General features: G+C 40.6%; 1 protein-coding gene across 15 annotated transcripts in view; it reads left to right on the forward strand.

Moving 5' to 3' along the window:
* Positions 1 to 20,649, forward strand: part of coro (protein coronin) — a 160,197-nt gene that overhangs the window by 37,485 nt on the left and 102,063 nt on the right. For all 15 annotated transcript variants that reach the window (XM_071674860.1, XM_071674867.1, XM_071674870.1 and 12 more), the window contains one exon: positions 16,724 to 17,000. In XM_071674860.1, coding sequence (XP_071530961.1) covers positions 16,724 to 17,000 — 277 coding nt within the window. The remainder of the gene's footprint in view (positions 1 to 16,723; positions 17,001 to 20,649) is intronic.

The raw sequence follows: 20,649 nt of genomic DNA on the forward strand, positions 1-20,649 counted from the left end.
TCTGAGATAGAAATTTCTTCCATATGAATCCTAAGTTCTTGTGAATATTTATTTCATTGCTTTCGCTTCTGTGGAAAGGCATGCACATGTAAGTACAGAGATATGGGTTCATAATATATTTTTTTGTTATTTTTATTAGCACTAAGCAAGATGTTTCTTTATAGCATGATTTACTTAATGCTATAGTTTAGGATCTTTGTTAGTTAAGTTCAGGTTACAGTTATAAAATGTTTTTCTCTATTTTGTTTATCTTGAAGATATCTCTCTCCTATATAACAGGTGGGTTCATTTAGAACCTGCTCTCTATGTAACCTTAAAACATTTCTTGCAATTCCCTCCATCTGTGACATGACACCTCTCATATGTTTGCTTTCCCCTTTTGTTCCATCTTTGGTATTCCTTGAAATGTATATGTACTAACCTCACTTGCATGTATACATTCTTTTATTTCACTGTCTTATCCCTGGGGATGGGGGAGAAAGAATGCTTCCCATGTTTTCCCTGCGTGTCATAGAAGGCGACTAAAAGGGGAGGGAGCAGGGGACTGGAAATCCTTCCCTCTCTTTTTTTTTTTATTTTCCAAAGAGGAACAGAGAAGGGGGCCAAGTGAGGATATTCCCTCAAAGGGTCAGTCCTCTGTTCTTAATGCTACCTCGCTAATGTGGGAAATGGCAAATAGTATGAAAAAAAGAATTTCACTATCTATTTTCTATGACCATATTGGAGAACCTTTTGGATTGTCAAACACCCCTTTAGCATACTGTGTTTATCTGATATTCACATACATTAATTGTTAATTTTAAAACATTCATCTGAATGGCTCAGTACTAACTTGTTTTACTACTGGTACAAACCAACATTTAGCAGCATTACTACTGGTACAGATCAACATTTAGCAGCATACAATTGTGGATGTTATGCCATTCCAAGCAGTCTGTTCCAGATCTGTCATATGATTTTTTTGTTCATTTATCTTTGCTCAGAGCGTATGCAGTTTGTCTGCTTTATATCTCCTGTTTTCATGGACTAACCTCTTCCTGCTTACATTCAGTCTCCAACCTTGCTACCATACTGAGGGCCTTTTCAACCTGCCTATTTTGTTATACAGTAGATTTCAATGTGGGACAGGTATATGAATTCTTATCCAGCTTCCTAATATCTGGAATTCTTCCAAAACTGTCTGTTTATGAATATATTCCACTTATAAATACTTCTCTGAAATCCAGATACAGTTTCTCAATACTGGGACTAGTTTGTGAGTGATAAACCAAAGCCCCATAAACAGGACTAATTCCTATGAGATGCACCTAAGCAGTGCATTCAGTTCATTGTCTTTGAAGATATTTTTCAGACTTTATGCTTTAGTGCAATTTTTCCTTATTATTATGTCTAAAATAATACCTTGATATTGTACAAGCCACTCTGCCTTTTGAACCACTGAAGCCATCCTTGAATTGGTCAGAATCTCATCTCCCTTACACCTTAAATCTTCATAGAAAGTCTTAGCCTTGTACTGAATATCTAAGGCACTCGCTTCGATGTTGCATCGATTTTGATCTTCACTTCATATGTTTAACATATGCTGTATTTCTGACAGGCACATATGTAATACATTGGGGATGATAATCAGCAAATGAATGGATGAATGGATGCATAACCAATCTCCTTGACATCTATGGTTGAATTATGAGTATCCCCAGCAGACAAGTTGGATGGATGGACTGTTTATCCTTGAGCTGCTTTAAAATCTTTGGCACTGTCCACTACAAGATATTGATCAAAAACTTTGAGCTCTAGGCCAGCATAAGTGAGGTACTAGTACAATGGATCATAAATCACTTAATTGGAAGAATGCAGAGGACACCTCAGAGGTGTGTACTCACATTAAAATGACAATAATTGGGGCTCTGCAGTGTGTGATTTGAGAGCCACTGATATAACTGGTTTAGATAGATGATTTACCAGAAGGCATGGAATCATGCATGTGTATGTTTGTGAGTGATACTGAAATTAAGGGAGAAGCTAAGAAAACTAAGGACTGTGTAAACTTTCTAAGAAACTTAAAAAAACTCCAGCTCTAGCCAGACACATGACAAGAAGTTTAACCCTAAGAAGAGACAAATTAAGACAACTTGTTGTTGGAAACAAATAGTAGGAATATGCATAGGAAAGGGACCTTGGCGTTGATATAGCACCATGCCTGTCTTGAGAACAGCACATCAACAGGATTGTCATGGAGACAAATAATTTACTTCTGAACATCGAAATATATTTAAAAACACTAACATAGGGTTATTAAAAAAATTATTTGCTGTATATTTTAAATGCATTATCGAGTATTTAAATCCAGTTTGATCATCCCACTTTAGGGAACATAATGATCTGCTGGAGGAGGTCCAGAAGTAGGGAACTAAGCTTCAGAGAGAGACTGACAGCCATGGAGTGAGACAGATTAGAAGGTCAAGCAAGGGGCAAGACATGATTCCAGTGTTAGGTGTCAGAACAGATTCATTTAGGTGAATAATTCAGCATTTTTCCAACGTTGAGTTTGGCTGGAAGCTTGGCAAGAATCTGATAACAAAAGATGTCAAGAAATATTTTCTCCCCCATCCCCAGGGGTAGGGGAGAAAGAATATTTCCCATGCATTCCTCATGTGTCATAGAAGGCGACTAAAGGGGACGGGAGCGGGGGGCTAGATACGCTCCCCTCCTTGTATTTTAACTTTCTAAACGGGGAAACAGAAGAAGGAGTCACGCGAGGAGGGCTCATCCTCCTCGACGGCTCAGATTAGGGTGTCTAAATGTGTGTGGATGTAACCAGGATGAGAAAAGAGGAGAGATAGGTAGTTTGTTTGAGGAAAAGAACCTGGATGTTTTAGCTCTGAGTGAAATGAAGCTTAAGGGTAAAGGGGAAGAGTGGTTTGGGAATGTCTTGGGACTAAAGTCAGGGGTTAGTAAGAGGACAAGAGCAAGGGAAGAAGTAGCACTACTGCTGAAACAGGAGTGGTGGGAGTATGTGATAGAGTGTAAGAAAGTAAACTCTAGATTGATATGGGTAAAACTGAAAGTTGATGGAGAGAGATGGGTGATTATTGGTGCATGTGCACCTGGGCATGAGAAGAAAGATCATGAGAGGCAAGTGTTTTGGGAGCAGCTGAGTGAGTGTGTTAGTAGTTTTGATGCACAAGACCGAGTTATAGTGGTGGATGATTTAATGCAAAGGTGAGTAATGTGGCAGTTGAGGGAATAATTGGTGTACATGGGGTGTTCAGTGTTGTAAATGGAAATGGTGAAGAGCTTGTAGGTTTATGTGCTGAAAAAGGACTGGTGATTGGGAATACCTGGTTTAAAAGGAGAGATATACATAAGTATACATATGTAAGTTTATCCCTGGGGATAGGGGAGAAAGAATACTTCCCACGTGTTCCCTGCATGTCGTAGAAGGCGACTAAAAGAGGAGGGAGCAGGCGGCTGGAAATCCTCCCCTCTCGTTTTTTTTTTTTTTTTTCTTAACACTACCTCGCTAATTCGGGAAATGGCGAATAGTATGAAAGAAAAGACATATGTAAGTAGGAGAGATGGCCAGAGAGCGTTATTGGATTACGTGTTAATTGATAGGCATGCAAAACAGAGACTTTTGGATGTTAATGTGCTGAGAGGTGCAACTGGAGGGATGTCTGATCATTATCTTGTGGAGGCAAAGGTAAAGATTTGTAGAGGTTTTCAGAAAAGAAGACAGAATGTTGGGGTGAAGAGAGTGGTGAGTGTAAGTGAGCTTGGGAAGGAGACTTGTGTGAGGAAGTACCAGGAGAGACTGAGTACAGAATGGAAAAAGGTGAGAACAAAGGAGGTAAGGGTATGGGGGAGGAATGGGATGTATTTAGAGAAGCAGTGATGGCTTGTGCAAAAGATGCTTGTGGCATGAGAAGCATGGGAGGTGGACAGATTAGAAAGGGTAGTGAGTGGTGGGATGAAGAAGTAAGATTATTAGTGAAATAGAAGAGAGAGGCATTTGGACAATTTTTGCAGGGAAATAATGCAAATGAGTGGGAGATGTATAAAAGAAAGAGGCAAGAGGTCAAGAGAAAGGTGCAAGAGGCAAAAAAGAGGGCAAATGAGAGTTGGGGTGAGAAAGTATCATTAAATTTTTAGGGAGAATAGAAGGATGGTTTGGAAGGAGATAAATAAAGTGCATAAGACAAGGGAATAAATGGGAACACCAGTGAAGGGGCTAATGGGGAGGTGATAACATGTACAAAGTAGTGGTGATGTGAGAAGGAGATGGAGTGAGAATTTTGAAGGTTTGTTGAATGTGTTTGATGAAAGAGTGGCAGATATAGGGTGTTTTGGTCGAGGTGGTGTGCAAAGTGAGAGGGTTAGGGAGAATGATTTGGTAAACAGAGAAGAGGTTGTAAAAGCTTTGCAGAAAATGAAATCCAGCAAGGGTGAAGGTATGTACAGAGCATCTGATTGGGGAAGAGCAGTGTGGTTTCAGAAATGGTAGAGGATGTGTGGATCAGGTGTTTACTTTGAAAAATGTATAAGAAATACTTAGAAATGCAAATGGATTTGTATGTAGCATTTATGGATTTGGAGAGGGCATATGATAGAGTTGATAGAGATGCTCTGTGGAAGATATTAATAATATGTGGTGTGGGAGGTAAGTTGTTAGAAGCAGTGAAAAGTTTTTATCGAGGATGTAAGGCATGTGTACGTGTAGGAAGAGAGGAAAGTGATTGGTTCTCAGTGAATGTTTGTTTGCGGCAGGGGTGTGTGATGTCTCCATGGTTGTTTAATTTGTTTATGGATGGGGTTGTTAGGGAGGTGAATACAAGAGTTTTGGAAAGAGGGGCAAGTATGAAGTCTGTTGTGGATGAGAGAGCTTGGGAAGTGAGTCAGTTGTTGTTCACTGATGATACACCGCTGGTGGCTGATTCATGTGAGAAACTGCAAAAGCTGGTGACTGAGTTTGGTAAAGTGTGTGAAAGAAGAAAGCTGAGAGTAAATGTGAATAAGAGCAAGGTTATTAGGTACTGTAGAGTTGAGGGACAAGTCAATTGGGAGGTAAGTTTGAAAGGAGAAAAACTGGAAGAAGTAAAGTGTTTTCGATATCTTGGAGTTGATTTGGCGGCGGATGGAACCATGGAAGCAGAAGTGAATCATAGGGTGGGGGAGGGAGTGAAAGTTCTGGGAGCGTTGAAGAATGTGTGGAAGTCGAGAACATTAACTCGGAAAGCAAAAATGGGTATGTTTGAAGGAATAGTGGTTCCAACAATATTATATGGTTGCGAGGCGTGGGCTATAGATAGAGTTTTGCAGAGGAGGGTGGATGTGCTGGAAATGAGATGTTTGAGGACTATATGTGGTGTGAGGTGGTTTGACCGAGTAAGTAATAATAGGGTAAGAGAGATGTGTGGTAATGAAAAGAGTGTGGTTGAGAGAGCGGAAGAGGGTGTTTTGAAATGGTTTGGTCACATGGAGAGAATGAGTGAGGAAAGATTGACCAAGAGGATATATGTGTCGGAGGTGGAGGGAATGAGAAGAAGTGGGGGACCCAATTAGAGGTGGAAAGATGGAGTGAAAAAGATTTTGAGTGATCGGGGCCTGAACATGCAGGAGGGTGAAAGGCGTGCAAGGAATAGAGTGAATTGGAACGATGTGGTATACTGGGGTCGACGTGCTGTCAGTGGATTGAACCAGGGCATGTGAAGCGTCTGTGGTAAACCATGGAAAGTTGTGTGGGGCCTGGATGTGGAAAGGGAGCTGTGGTTTCGGTGCATTATTACATGGCAGCTAGAGACTGAGTGTGAACGATTGTGGCTTTTGTTGTCTTTTCCTAGCGCTGCCTCGCGCACATGAGGGGAGAGGGGGTTGTTATTTTATGTGTGGCGGGCTGGCGATGGGAATGAATAAAGGCAGACAGCATGAATTATATACATGTGTGTATATGTATATGTCTGTGTTTGTATATATATGTATACGTTGAGATGTATAGGTATGAATATTTGCGTGTGTGGACGTGTATGTATATACATGTGTATGTGGGTGGGTTGGGCCATTCTTTCGTCTGTTTCCTTGCGCTACCTTGCTAATGCGGAGACAGCGACAAAGGAAAATAAAGAAATTTTTATTTATTATACATTGTCGAGGTGGTGTGCAGAGTGAGAGGGTTAAGGAAAATGATTTGGTAAACAATGAAGAGGTAGTAAAAGCTTTGCGGAAGATGAAAGCCAGCTAGGCAGCAGGTTTGGATGGTATTGCAGTGGAATTTATTAAAAAAGGGAGTGACTGTATTGTTGACTGGTTGGTAAGGTTATTTAATGTATGTATGATTCATGGTGAGGTGCCTGAGGATTGGCGGAATGCTTGCATAGTGCCATTGTACAAAGGCAAAGAGGATAAGAGTGAGTGCTCAAATTACAGAGGTATAAGTTTGTTGAGTATTCCTGGTAAATTGTATGGGAGGGTATTGATTGAAAGGGTGGAGGCATGTACAGAGCATCAGATTGGGGAAGAGCAGTGTGGTTTCAGAAGTGGTAGAGGATGTGTGGATCAGGTGTTTGCTTTGAAGAATGTATGTGAGAAATACTTAGAAAAGCAAATGGATTTGTATGTAGCATTTATGGATCTGGAGAAGGCATATGATAGAGTTGATAGAGATGCTCTGTGGAAGGTATTAAGAATATATGGTGTGGGAGGCAAATTGTTAGAAGCAGTGAAAAGTTTTTATCGAGGATGTAAGGCATGTGTACATGTAGGAAGAGAAGAATGTGATTGGTTCTCAGTGAATGTTTGGTTGCGGCAGGGGTGTGTGATGTCTCCATGATTGTTTAATTTGTTTATGGATGGGGTTGTTAGGGAGGTGAATGCAAGAGTTTGGAAAGAGGGGCAAGTATGCAGTCTGTTGTGGATGAAAGAGCTTGTGAAGTGAGTCAGTTGTTGTTCGCTGATGATACAGCGCTGGTGGCTGATTCATGTGAGAAACTGCAGAAGCTGGTGACTGAGTTTGGTAAAGTGTTTGAAAGAAGAAAGCTGAGAGTAGATGTGAATAAGAGCAAGGTTATTAGGTACAGTAGGGTTGAGGGTCAAGTCAATTGGGAGGTAAGTTTGAATGGAGAAAAACTGGAGGAAGTAAAGTGTTTTAGATATCCAGGAGTGGATCTGGCAGCGGATGGAACCATGGAAGCGGAAGTGAATCATAGGGTGGGGGAGGTGGCAAAAAATCTGGGAGCGTTGAAGAATGTGTGGAAGTCGAGAACATTAACTCGGAAAGCAAAAATGGGTATGTTTGAAGGAATAGTGGTTCCAACAATATTATATGGTTGCGAGGCGTGGGCTATAGATAGAGTTTTGCAGAGGAGGGTGGATGTGCTGGAAATGAGATGTTTGAGGACTATATGTGGTGTGAGGTGGTTTGACCGAGTAAGTAATAATAGGGTAAGAGAGATGTGTGGTAATGAAAAGAGTGTGGTTGAGAGAGCGGAAGAGGGTGTTTTGAAATGGTTTGGTCACATGGAGAGAATGAGTGAGGAAAGATTGACCAAGAGGATATATGTGTCGGAGGTGGAGGGAATGAGAAGAAGTGGGGGACCCAATTAGAGGTGGAAAGATGGAGTGAAAAAGATTTTGAGTGATCGGGGCCTGAACATGCAGGAGGGTGAAAGGCGTGCAAGGAATAGAGTGAATTGGAACGATGTGGTATACTGGGGTCGACGTGCTGTCAGTGGATTGAACCAGGGCATGTGAAGCGTCTGTGGTAAACCATGGAAAGTTGTGTGGGGCCTGGATGTGGAAAGGGAGCTGTGGTTTCGGTGCATTATTACATGGCAGCTAGAGACTGAGTGTGAACGATTGTGGCTTTTGTTGTCTTTTCCTAGCGCTGCCTCGCGCACATGAGGGGAGAGGGGGTTGTTATTTTATGTGTGGCGGGCTGGCGATGGGAATGAATAAAGGCAGACAGCATGAATTATATACATGTGTGTATATGTATATGTCTGTGTTTGTATATATATGTATACGTTGAGATGTATAGGTATGAATATTTGCGTGTGTGGACGTGTATGTATATACATGTGTATGTGGGTGGGTTGGGCCATTCTTTCGTCTGTTTCCTTGCGCTACCTTGCTAATGCGGAGACAGCGACAAAGGAAAATAAAGAAATTTTTATTTATTATACATTGTCGAGGTGGTGTGCAGAGTGAGAGGGTTAAGGAAAATGATTTGGTAAACAATGAAGAGGTAGTAAAAGCTTTGCGGAAGATGAAAGCCAGCTAGGCAGCAGGTTTGGATGGTATTGCAGTGGAATTTATTAAAAAAGGGAGTGACTGTATTGTTGACTGGTTGGTAAGGTTATTTAATGTATGTATGATTCATGGTGAGGTGCCTGAGGATTGGCGGAATGCTTGCATAGTGCCATTGTACAAAGGCAAAGAGGATAAGAGTGAGTGCTCAAATTACAGAGGTATAAGTTTGTTGAGTATTCCTGGTAAATTGTATGGGAGGGTATTGATTGAAAGGGTGGAGGCATGTACAGAGCATCAGATTGGGGAAGAGCAGTGTGGTTTCAGAAGTGGTAGAGGATGTGTGGATCAGGTGTTTGCTTTGAAGAATGTATGTGAGAAATACTTAGAAAAGCAAATGGATTTGTATGTAGCATTTATGGATCTGGAGAAGGCATATGATAGAGTTGATAGAGATGCTCTGTGGAAGGTATTAAGAATATATGGTGTGGGAGGCAAATTGTTAGAAGCAGTGAAAAGTTTTTATCGAGGATGTAAGGCATGTGTACATGTAGGAAGAGAAGAATGTGATTGGTTCTCAGTGAATGTTTGGTTGCGGCAGGGGTGTGTGATGTCTCCATGATTGTTTAATTTGTTTATGGATGGGGTTGTTAGGGAGGTGAATGCAAGAGTTTGGAAAGAGGGGCAAGTATGCAGTCTGTTGTGGATGAAAGAGCTTGTGAAGTGAGTCAGTTGTTGTTCGCTGATGATACAGCGCTGGTGGCTGATTCATGTGAGAAACTGCAGAAGCTGGTGACTGAGTTTGGTAAAGTGTTTGAAAGAAGAAAGCTGAGAGTAGATGTGAATAAGAGCAAGGTTATTAGGTACAGTAGGGTTGAGGGTCAAGTCAATTGGGAGGTAAGTTTGAATGGAGAAAAACTGGAGGAAGTAAAGTGTTTTAGATATCCAGGAGTGGATCTGGCAGCGGATGGAACCATGGAAGCGGAAGTGAATCATAGGGTGGGGGAGGTGGCAAAAAATCTGGGAGCCTTGAAGAATGTGTGGAAGTCGAGAACATTATCTCGGAAAGCAAAAATGGGTATGTTTGAAGGAATAGTGGTTCCAACAATGTTGTATGGTTGTGAGGTGTGGGCTATGGATAGAGTTGTGCGCAGGAGGGTGGATGTGCTGGAAATGAGATGTTTTAGGACAATATGTGGTGTGAGGTGGTTTGATCGAGTAAGTATTGTAAGGGTAAGAGAGATATGGGGAAATAAAAAGAGTGTGGATGAGAGAGCAGAAGAGGGTGTTTTGAAGTCGTTTGGTCACATGGAGAGAATGAGTGAGGAAAGATTGACCAAGAGGATATATGTGTCAGAGGTGGAGGGAATGAGGAGAAGTAGGAGACCAGATTGGAGGTGGAAAGATGGAGTGAAAAAGATTTTGAGTGATCGGGGCCTGAACATGCAGGAGGGTGAAAGGCGTGCAAGGAATAGAGTGAATTGGAACAATGTGGTATACCGGGGTCGACATGCTGTCAGTGGATTGAATCAGGGCATGTGAAGCGTCTGGGTTAAACCATGGAAAGTTGTGTGGGGACTGGATGTGGAAAGAGAGCTGTTGTTTCGGTGCATTATTACATGGCAGCTAGAGACTGGGTGTGAACGAATGTGGCCTTTGTTGTCTTTTCCTAGCACTACCTCGCACACATGAGGGGGGATGGGGTTGTTATTCCATGTGTGGCTGGGTGGCGATGGAAATAAATAAAGGCAGACACTATGAATTATGTACATGTGTATATATGTATATGTCTGTGTGTGTATATATATATGTGTACATTGAGATATGTAGGTATTCATATTTGCATGTGTGGACGTGTATGTATATACTTGTGTATGTGGGTGGGTTGGGCCATTCTTCCATCTGTTTCCTTGCGCTATCTCGCTAACGCAGGAGACAGCGTTAAAGCAAAATGATAATAATGATAAACATTGTCACTGTCTCCCAGGTCCCACAAAACTTTCCATGGTTTACCCTAGACGCTTCACATGCCCTTTTTCAATCCATTGACAGCACGTCGACCCCGGTATACCACATTGTTCCAATTCACTCTATTCCTTGCATGCCTTTCATCCTCCTGCATGTTCAGGCCCCGATCGCTCAAAATCTTTTTCACTCCATCTTTCCACCTCCAATTTGGTCTCCCACTTCTCCTCATTCCCTCCACCTCTTACACATATATGCTCTTTGTCAATCTTTCCTCACTCATTCTTTCCATGTGACCAAACCATTTCAAAACACCCTCATCTGCTCTCTCAACCACACTCCTTTTATTACCACACATCTCTCTTACCCTTTCGTTATTTACTCGATCAAAGCACCTCCCACCACATATTGTCTTCATGCTTCTCATTTCCAACACATTCACCCTCCTCCGCACAACTCTATCTATAGCCTACGCCTCGCAACCATATAGCATTGTTGGAACCACAATTCCTTCAAACATACCCATTTTTGCCTTCCTAGATAATGTTCTCGCCTTCCACACATTTTTCAACACTCCCAGAACTTTCGCCCCCTTCCCCACCCTGTGACTCACTTCCGCTTCCATGGTTCCATCCGCTGCCAAATCCACTCCCAGATATCCAAAACACTTCTCTTCCTCCAGTTTTTCTACATTCAAACTTTCCTCCCAGTTGACTTGTCCCTCAACCCTACTGTACCTAATAACCTTGCTCTTATTCACATTTACTCCCAGCTTTCTTCTTTCACACTCTTAACCAGACATAGTCACCAGCTTCTGCAGTTTCTCACCCGAATCAGCCACCAGTGCTGTATCATCAGCGAACAACAACTGACTCACTTCCCAAGCTGTCTCATCCCCAACAGACTGCACACTTGCCCCTCTCTCCAAAACTCTTGCATTCACCTCCCTAACAACCCCATCCATAAACAAATTAGACAACCATGGAGACAGTTGTTGTTGTTCGCTGATGATACAGCGCTGGTGGCTGATTCATGTGAGAAACTGCAGAAGCTGGCGACTGAGTTTGGTAAAGTGTGTGGAAGAAGAAAGTTAAGAGTAAATGTGAATAAGAGCAAGGTTATTAGGTACAGTAGGGTTGAAGGTCAAGTCAACTGGGAGGTGAGTTTGAATGGAGAAAAACTGGAGGAAGTGAAGTGTTTTAGATATCTGGGAGTGGATCTGGCAGCGGATGGAACCATGGAAGCGGAAGTGGATCATAGGGTGGGGGAGGGGGAGGGGGCAAAAATTCTGGGAGCCTTGAAGAATGTGTGGAAGTCGAGAACATTATCTCGGAAAGCAAAAATGGGTATGTTTGAAGGAATAGTGGTTCCAACAATGCTGTATGGTTGCGAGGCGTGGGCTATGGATAGAGTTGTGCGCAGGAGGATGGATGTGCTGGAAATGAGATGTTTGAGGACAATGTGTGGTGTGAGGTGGTTTGATCGAGTGAGTAACGTAAGGGTAAGAGAGATGTGTGGAAATAAAAAGAGCGTGGTTGAGAGAGCAGAAGAGGGTGTTTTGAAGTGGTTTGGGCACATGGAGAGAATGAGTGAGGAAAGATTGACCAAGAGGATATATGTGTCGGAGGTGGAGGGAATGAGGAGAAGAGGGAGACCAAATTGGAGGTGGAAAGATGGAGTGAAAAAGATTTTGTGTGATCGGGGCCTGAACATGCAGGAGGGTGAAAGGAGGGCAAGGAATAGAGTGAATGGGAGCGATGTGGTATACCGGGGTTGACGTGCTGTCAGTGGATTGAATCAAGGCATGTGAAGCGTCTGGGGTAAACCATGGAAAGCTGTGTAGGTATGTATATTTGCGTGTGTGGATGTATGTATATACATGTGTATGGGGGGGGGTTGGGCCATTTCTTTCGTCTGTTTCCTTGCGCTACCTCGCAAACGCGGGAGACAGCGACAAAGTATAAAAAAAAAAAAAAAAAATACATTCCTATGAGTCCATGGGGAAAATGATGCACAGTAAGTTCCCAAGTGCACTTTCATGTAATAATCACATCATCTGGGTAAATACAAGAAAGAAATATAAGTCAGCTTGATATACAACAAAGAGACGTAGCTAGGACACCATTTGGTAAACAAGTGATTGTCCAAGACAGGCAACGAGCGTATCATAAACTTATTATGTGGACAGGAAGGGGAATTGTTTACAAATTTTATCAACAATAAAGGTATCCAATATGTATAGACCTTCAGTAATATTAAGGTTACAATTCTTTGAGTATTTAATAATAGAAGATTCAGTGATATTTCTCGTGGTACTGAAGTTAGAGTTGATAACTGAGATGGCATTACTCCAATCGATACAATGATCATAGTTTTTAATGTGATTAAACAATGCATTTGATTCTTGTCCTGTTCTTATACTATATTCATGTTGCTTAAGTCTAGCAGAAAGATCCTTACCAGTCTGCCCAACATAAAACTTATCAGTTTCTACATGGCACTTTATAGATGCATCCAGGAGAATTTTCTGGTGAGTTCCTGATTAAGATATTCTTTATAGTATTATTGTTGCTGAAGGCAACATTTACATTAAAGGATTTAAGCAACATGGGAAGTAAAGTAAAATTATTATTAAAAGGGAGAACTAAAAGATTCTTGGTGTCAGTGGGAGGCTTGGGCTCAACTCTGTAAAATGATTTCTTTGCTAGAATATATCTTCTCAAACTCATCATCAATAAACTCTGAACTGCAAAAATGTAATGTCCTAAGGAACATAGATTGAAATGATGATAATTTAACTCTGTTGAGATCATTGATAATGGATATATGAGCACACATTAGTAGGTTTTCTGTATATGCTGAACTTAAACTTCTTTCCTTGCCTATAGGTCAGGCAATCTAAAAATGGTAACATACCATTATTCACGTTTACTCTTAGCTTTCTTTTTTCACACACTTTACAAACTCAGTCACCAGCTTCTGCAGATTCCCACCCGAATCAGCCACCAGTGCTGCATCATCAGCGAACAACAACTGACTCTTGCCAAGCCTTTTCATCTACAACAGACTGCATACTTGCCCCTCTCTCCAAAACTCTTGCATTCATCTCCCTAACAACCCCATCCATAAACAGATTAAACAACCATGGAGGCATCATGCACCCCTGCTGCAAACCGACATTCACTGACAACTAATCACTTTCCTCTCTTCTTACTTGTACACATACCTTACATCCTCGATAAAAGCTTTTCACTGCTTCTAGCAATTTGCCTCCAACACCATATATTCTAAATACCTTCCACAGAGCATCTGTATCAACTCTTATCATATGCCTTCTCCAGATCCATAAATGCTACATACAAATTCATTTGTTTTTCTAAGTATTTCTCATATACATTCTTCGAAGCAAACATCTGATCCACACATCCTCTACCACTTCTGAAACTACACTGTTCCTCCCCAGTCTGATGCTCTGTACATGCTTTCACCCTCTCAATCAATACCCTCCCATATAATTTCCCCCAGGAATACTCAACAAACTTATACCTCTGTAATTTGAGCACTCACCTTTATCCCCTTTGCCTTTGTACAATGGTACTATGCATGCATTCTGCCAATCCTCAGGCACCTCACCATGAGTCATACATACATTAAATATCGTTACCAACCAGTCAACAACACAGTCACCCCCTTTTTTAATAAATTCCACTGCAATACCATTCAAACCCGCTACCTTGAACCAGGGCATGTGAAGCATCTAGGGTAAACCATGGAAAGTTTTGTGGGTCCTGGATGTGGAAAGGGAGCTGTGGTTTCGGTGCATTATACATGACAGCTAGAGACTGAGTGTGAATGAATGTACCCTTTTTTGTCTTTTCCCAGCGCTACCTCGTGCATATGTGGGGGAAGGGGGGGTGTTATTTCATGTGTGGCGGGGTGGCGACGGGAATGAATAAAGGCAGCAATTATGAATTATGTACATGTGTATATATGTATATGTCTGTGTATGTATATATATGTATATGTTGAAATGTATATGTATGTATATGTGCATCTGTGGAAGTTTATGTATATACATTTGTATGTGGGTGGGTTGGGCCATTCTTTCGTCTGTTTCCATGCGCTACCTCGCTAACTCGGGAGACAGCGACAAAATATGATAAAAAAATGAATGTATATATATGTATACATTGAAGTGTATAGGTATGTATATGTGCGTGTGTGGATGTATATGTATATACATGTGTATGTGGGTGGGTTGGGCTAGTCTTTCGTCTGTTTCCTTGCACTACCTCGCTAACCCGGGAGACAGTGACAAAGTATAAATAAATAGATGAATAAATAAATGAATAGATAATGGGCATATATGTATATATTATCCCTGGGGATAGGGGATTAAGAATTCCCTGCGTGTCGTAGAAGGCGACTAAAAGGGTGAGGGAGCGGGGGGCTGGAAATCCTCCCCTCTAGTTTTTTTTTTTTTTTTAATTTTCCAAAAGAAGGAACAGAGGGGGCCAGGTGAGGATATTCCGAAAAAGGCCCAGTCCTCTGTTCTTAACGCTACCTCGCTAATGCGGGAAATGGCGAATAGTTTGAAAAAAAAAAAAAAATATGTATATATGTTAGTATACGAGTGGATGTGTCTTTCTTCTGTTGTCTGGTTCTACCTCGCTGATAAAGGAAACAATGGTCAAATATTATGAAAAAATAGAGAGATTTTCAATAAAGAAAAAAGAATGTTGGGGAGAAGAGAGTGGTGAGAGTAAGTGAGCTTGGAAAGGACACTTGTTTGAGGAAGTACCAGGAGAGATTGAGTGGAGAATGGTAAGAGGTGAGAGTAAATGACCTGAGGGGAGTGGGTGAGAAATGGAATGTATTTAGGGAAGCAGTGATGGCATGTGCCAAAGATGCATGTGGCAAGAGAAAGGTGGGAGGTAGGCAGATTAGAAAGGATTGTGAGTGGTGGGATAAGTAAAGTTGTCAGTGAAAGAAAGGTGTTTGGATAATACGTACAAGGAAGGAGTGCAAATGACTGGGAGGTGTACGAAAGAAAGCAGCAGGAGGTCAAGATGAAGGAGCAAGGTTAGAAAAAGAGGGCAAATAAGAGTTAGGTGTGAGAGAGAAGTGTTATACTTTAGGGAGAATAAAAAGATGTTTTGGAAGGAGGTAAATGATGTGCATAAGACAAACGAACAAAGGGGAATATCGATGAAGGGGGCAAGGGGGGAAGTAATAACAGTTAGTGATGAAGTGAGAAGGAGATGGAGTGAGTATTCTGCAGGTTTTTGTTGAATATGTTTGATGATAGAGTGGCAGATGTCTGATGTCACATCTTAAGAGTGTCAGTTGCCCATATAACTTAATAGGGATTGCACAGTTACCACCTTTCACCTCATTTTAAATTGAAAGACACATTTATTAATATATAGAGATACCGTATGTTTCGAGCAGCTATGATAAGCAATGGAAAAGAATCTTAATGTCAGTTATTAGTGTAACACAATGGAGAAAGGTATGACCCTGGGTGAGCTCATGCAGCATGTCAGGATTAAATTCCTCAGAGGAACAAATAAGATTGATTCACCTTTTTTTCATTTTTTGTATTTCCCATTAATTGATAAAGTACTTTTCTAATTTTTTGATAACTCTGTCCTGGGAACCCACCTAAAATTTCTTGGCTCTGCCCTTAAAGGGTTATTAGAATCTGAGTTGTGGCTACATGGAATTATGTTAAGAGAGAAAACCGTTGATGTAAAACTTATAAATTAGGCTAAAAGATGATATAATGCAAGAGAAAGTTTAAAAAATTGTTCCCATGAGTGCAAAACTCCATTCCTATAATGCACAAACAGTTAAAGCACAAACCATAATCTCACAAACACATAGTCTCTGTTTTCCAAAGTAATTAATTTCTGAGGGATTCTAGCAAAGTATATTGTCAGACATGGCAATTGCTAAGTTAAAATTTTCAGTAATAAGAGTGGGGGTGATTTCAGTGTTTTTTCAGGTATATGATTATTACAAGTTAAGACAGCTGTTTCTTATTATATATGTTATGGTTTTTATCAACCAACTATTATAGGAAGATTATATTGTTGCAGACCATGATGCTCCTATAACACTTCCCAATAACTTACTCTTTTTTCCCCCCATTCTTGCTGATAATGCAATGCAAATATACATATGCTTGCTGTAACTCTGGCCTGCATCTATCCAGCTACATTTCATACATAATTTCCCCTTTCTAAAATAGACCAACTTTTCTTTTACTCTCATTCATTTTCAGCTTATTCATTGCCTCTGATAGAATTAGATAACATCTGGATTCAGTATCAGTAAATGAATTTTTCACATATAAAGAGCAAGATTTTTAGACTTCTGGCACTTATGATAAGAAATGTACTGTCTGTAGAATTCTTTACTCTTCTTTTTAATGTGGGAAATGCATAATGTTAACTCAGGTTATTTTGTTCCTTTAGTATTTTCAAATCACCACTGCCCATGTTTGTAATTACAGGACAATGACAGAGCCAGTGGTGGACTTGGTGTATCATCAACGACGTGTGGGGATGGTTGTGTGGCACCCCACAGCTAATAACATCCTCCTTTCAGCTGGCTCAGATAATATTGTTGTTATTTGGAATGTTGGTTGTGGGGAGGCTCTCAACACCATTGATGTACACCCAGACATCATTTATTCATGCTGCTTTAACTGGGATGGATCTCTGCTGTTAACCACATGCAAGGACAAGAAAATTAGGATAATCAATCCACGAGATGGTGAAGTGTTTGAGGTAAATGCCAATGTTTAGATTAGCATCAGTATGTTTTGTAAGGCTTCTCAAAATTGTTACTGTATTACCCTTTTGCTTTCCTTCAGGCCCTCTTTATATATTTACCTTACCTCTCTGCCACTGGAGCCCCTTCTATAGGGCTCCCACAGTGCTGCAGCCACCCGGCAGGGCCACAGTTCGTGAAGTTCGGTGATTTTGTGTGTGTGTCTTTTTAGTTGAGCATAGGTTTCAGCATGGAAATTGCATCTTGACCATAATGAGTCTCATGATATATTGAAATGATGCTCAAATGTTGGAGTAATGGATAGTGTCTAAACGTTTATGGAAAGTGTAGTTTCAGTATGGGGTGGCGTTTAGAACTGGGTTAGGAGGGCTGTTATTTAATGCTTTTCAGATAAATGTGGATTATATGTGTTTTGTCCTTGTGCTTGTCAGGAGAATGAAGACGTGTGAGTAAAGAAGATCTCTGCAGAACATTCCTGGCAATCCGTCATTATAGTAGCATGTTCTTTTATGAGTAATTGAAGCCAATGTTGTAAGGGGGGGGGGTACATTCCGGGCAAAAACTTCCCGAATCTAACCTTGTGCTTGGACTATACCTGAAACATCATAGCTTACTATCAGTCTACTGCTTCTACTGTGATGTATATTTAGCTATTTGAGTCAGAATCTGTTGCTTTTTCATTGGTAAATCAGAAGACATTTAGAAATTTAACTGAGAATATCGGGGATGGGGCATTGAGATAGGGTGGCAGTGGGATTGAGGTGGAGTGAATGTTTAGTCAAACTTTCCAAATGAAAAATATCCATTTTAGTATGGTTTATTTGTGTGTCAGTGTATTTTGCCATTATGATACCTTTTTTTGTGTTTCTAGTTATTTAGATCTCACTTTTATGGAATATTAAGAATATGAAAACTTGATCGTTCTTTTTATGACCATTACTGTGGAATTATTATTGTCCATTTCAATATTTTCAAGTTAGTTAGATCTCACTTTTATGAGAGTAAGAACAAGAAAACTTGGGAGACCTTAATAAGTGACTGTCAGTGGTTGGAATGTGTTATTTTACTTTGATGTTATACAATCCCCCCAACGACTTGATCACCATTTCCAGGAACAGATGAAGATAGGCTACATCCACCCACATCCATAGTTTGGCTGTTGTGTGTAATGCATCAAAACCACAGTTCCCTATCCACAACTGGGCCTCACAGACCTTTTCATGGTTTATACTGGATACTTCATATTCCTTGGTTCTGTCCATAGACAGCACATTGACCCCTGTTTACCACATTGTTCCAAATCACTCTATCCTGTGCATGCCTTTCATCCTCCTGCATGTTCAGGACCCATTTGCTCAAAATCTTTTTCATGCCATCCTTCCATCTCCAATTTGGTGTCTCAATTCTCCTTGTTCCATCCACTTTTCACACTTATGTTCTTTTCGTCAACCTTTCCTTACTCATTCTCTCCATATGCCCAAATAATTTCAGCACACCATTGTCAGATCTCAACTGAACATGTGACCACAATTCTCTCTTACCTTCATACATTTCATATTCAGCAATCCACCCTCCTCTGCACAGCCTTTCGTATAACCCATACTTTGAAGCCATATGATAATGTAGGGACTACCATACCTTGAAATATACCCATTTTAGCCCACATGTTTAATGATCTCTCTTTCCCCACATTCTTCATCATTCTTGTAACCTTTGCCCCCTCACCCATCCTATAACTCACTTCCAATTCTATGGTTCCATTCACTGCTGTTTCCACTCTCAGTTGTCTAAAACACTTAACTTCCTCCAATTTTTCTCCATTCAGATTCATACCCCAACTAATCTGTCCCTCATCTGTACTGAACCTAGTATTTTTTTTTTTTTATTCACATGTACTCTTAACTTCCTCCTTTCACTCGTACTTCCATACTCAGTCACCACCTTCTGCAGTTTCTTACTTAAATCTGCCACCAGTGCTGTATCATCAGCAAAAAACATCTAGATTGCTTCCCAGGCCCCCCTCGTCCCCTACAGACTGTATACTTGCCCCTCCATCTCCAAGACTCTTGTATTTACTTATCTTACCACCCCATTCGTAAACAGATTGAACACCCACAGCCCACAGACCAACCTTCATTTGCAATCATTCACTTTTCTTCCTACTTGATCACATACCTTATACCGTAGATGAAAATTCTTCACTACTTCTAACAGCTTTCCTTCTACATGTATATTCTTAAGACTTCACACAGGCATCTCTATCAATCTTGTCATATGCTCACACACATTCATTAAAGCAAACACCTGATCAGCACATCCTTCACCACTTCTGAAACAACACTGCTTCTCCCCAATCTGTTACTCCAGATATATCTTCACATTCTTGATCACTACCCTCCTATACACCTTAACCAGGTACACTCAACAGACTTATACCTCAGTAGTTTAAACATTCATCTTTATCTCCCTTATCTACCTTGCCTTTATACAATGACACTGTGTGTGGATAGGCACTTTTTCTATCTGTATTTACATTGAAAATCTTAACTGACCAGTCAACAACACAGAATGACACTGTGTATGGATAGGCACTTTTTCGATCTGTATTTACATTGAAAATCTTAACTGACCAGTCAACAACACAGTCAGCCCCTCTAACTAAATTGAGCTGGAATGCTATCCACTCCAGCCCTTTTGCCACATTTCATCTTGCTTAAGGCTTTCACCGTCTCTTCTCTGCACCAAACCACCTCCATGAATTTCTCACTTCCAAACTGCCCTGACTCAAATGCCCTGCAACTGCCAACTTATCATCAAACATTCAAAAGTCCTTCAGAAAACTCACTCCAACTCCTCACTTCATGACTATTTTAACAGAAATACCTTACAACATACTCAGATATTTCATTATCAATTGAGAAGAATATCAGAAAGATGTGAATTGTATTAAAATCTGTCACTGTTGCAAAAATCTAGGGCCATTCTAGAAATGTTTACCTTAATTTTCTAATGTTACCTTTGCAAAATGTTGATCTGTGAACTTTCATTCAGAAAGGATCACCCAGTTGGTGGCACAATGTTTGGTGGTGCTCCATGCTGTAATTGTAGTTTTATTTTGCTGCTCAATTTGAATTCCCAGCTGGAGAGTGGTTCTACACCTTATCCATAAATGTCACAAGCAACCTTGAAACTTAATTTGAAAAATATATATTACAGCCACCAATGAATTATCTGAGAAAGTGTGACTGTGTCATTATGGTAGGAAGCCAGCAACTATTGTAGAAAACTTTACAGTAAAACAAACCATCTTTCTTCTATTATTGTGTATATTTTTATGATAAAGATATAGCTATTTTCCTCTTTATTGATATAAATACTGCTTTCTTAGTAAATTGTTTGCAAATATGTAAATGATTAAAATCCTACAAAATGTATGGTGTGTGAGAAAAGATGTTAGAGCTAGTGAGAAGTTTTTGTAAAGGGAGTAGAGAAGGCATACAAGGAGGAAGAGAGGAGAGTGAACAGTTCCAAGTGAAGGTTGGTCTGCAGCCAGACTGTGTGATGTCACTATGGTTGTTCATTTTGTTTATGGATGGGGTGATAAGAGAGGTGAATGCAAGTCTGGGAGAGATGGGTGAGTATCCT

This window comes from Panulirus ornatus, chromosome 20 (assembly GCF_036320965.1).
Source record: "Panulirus ornatus isolate Po-2019 chromosome 20, ASM3632096v1, whole genome shotgun sequence".
Taxonomy (NCBI): Eukaryota; Metazoa; Arthropoda; class Malacostraca; order Decapoda; family Palinuridae; genus Panulirus; species Panulirus ornatus.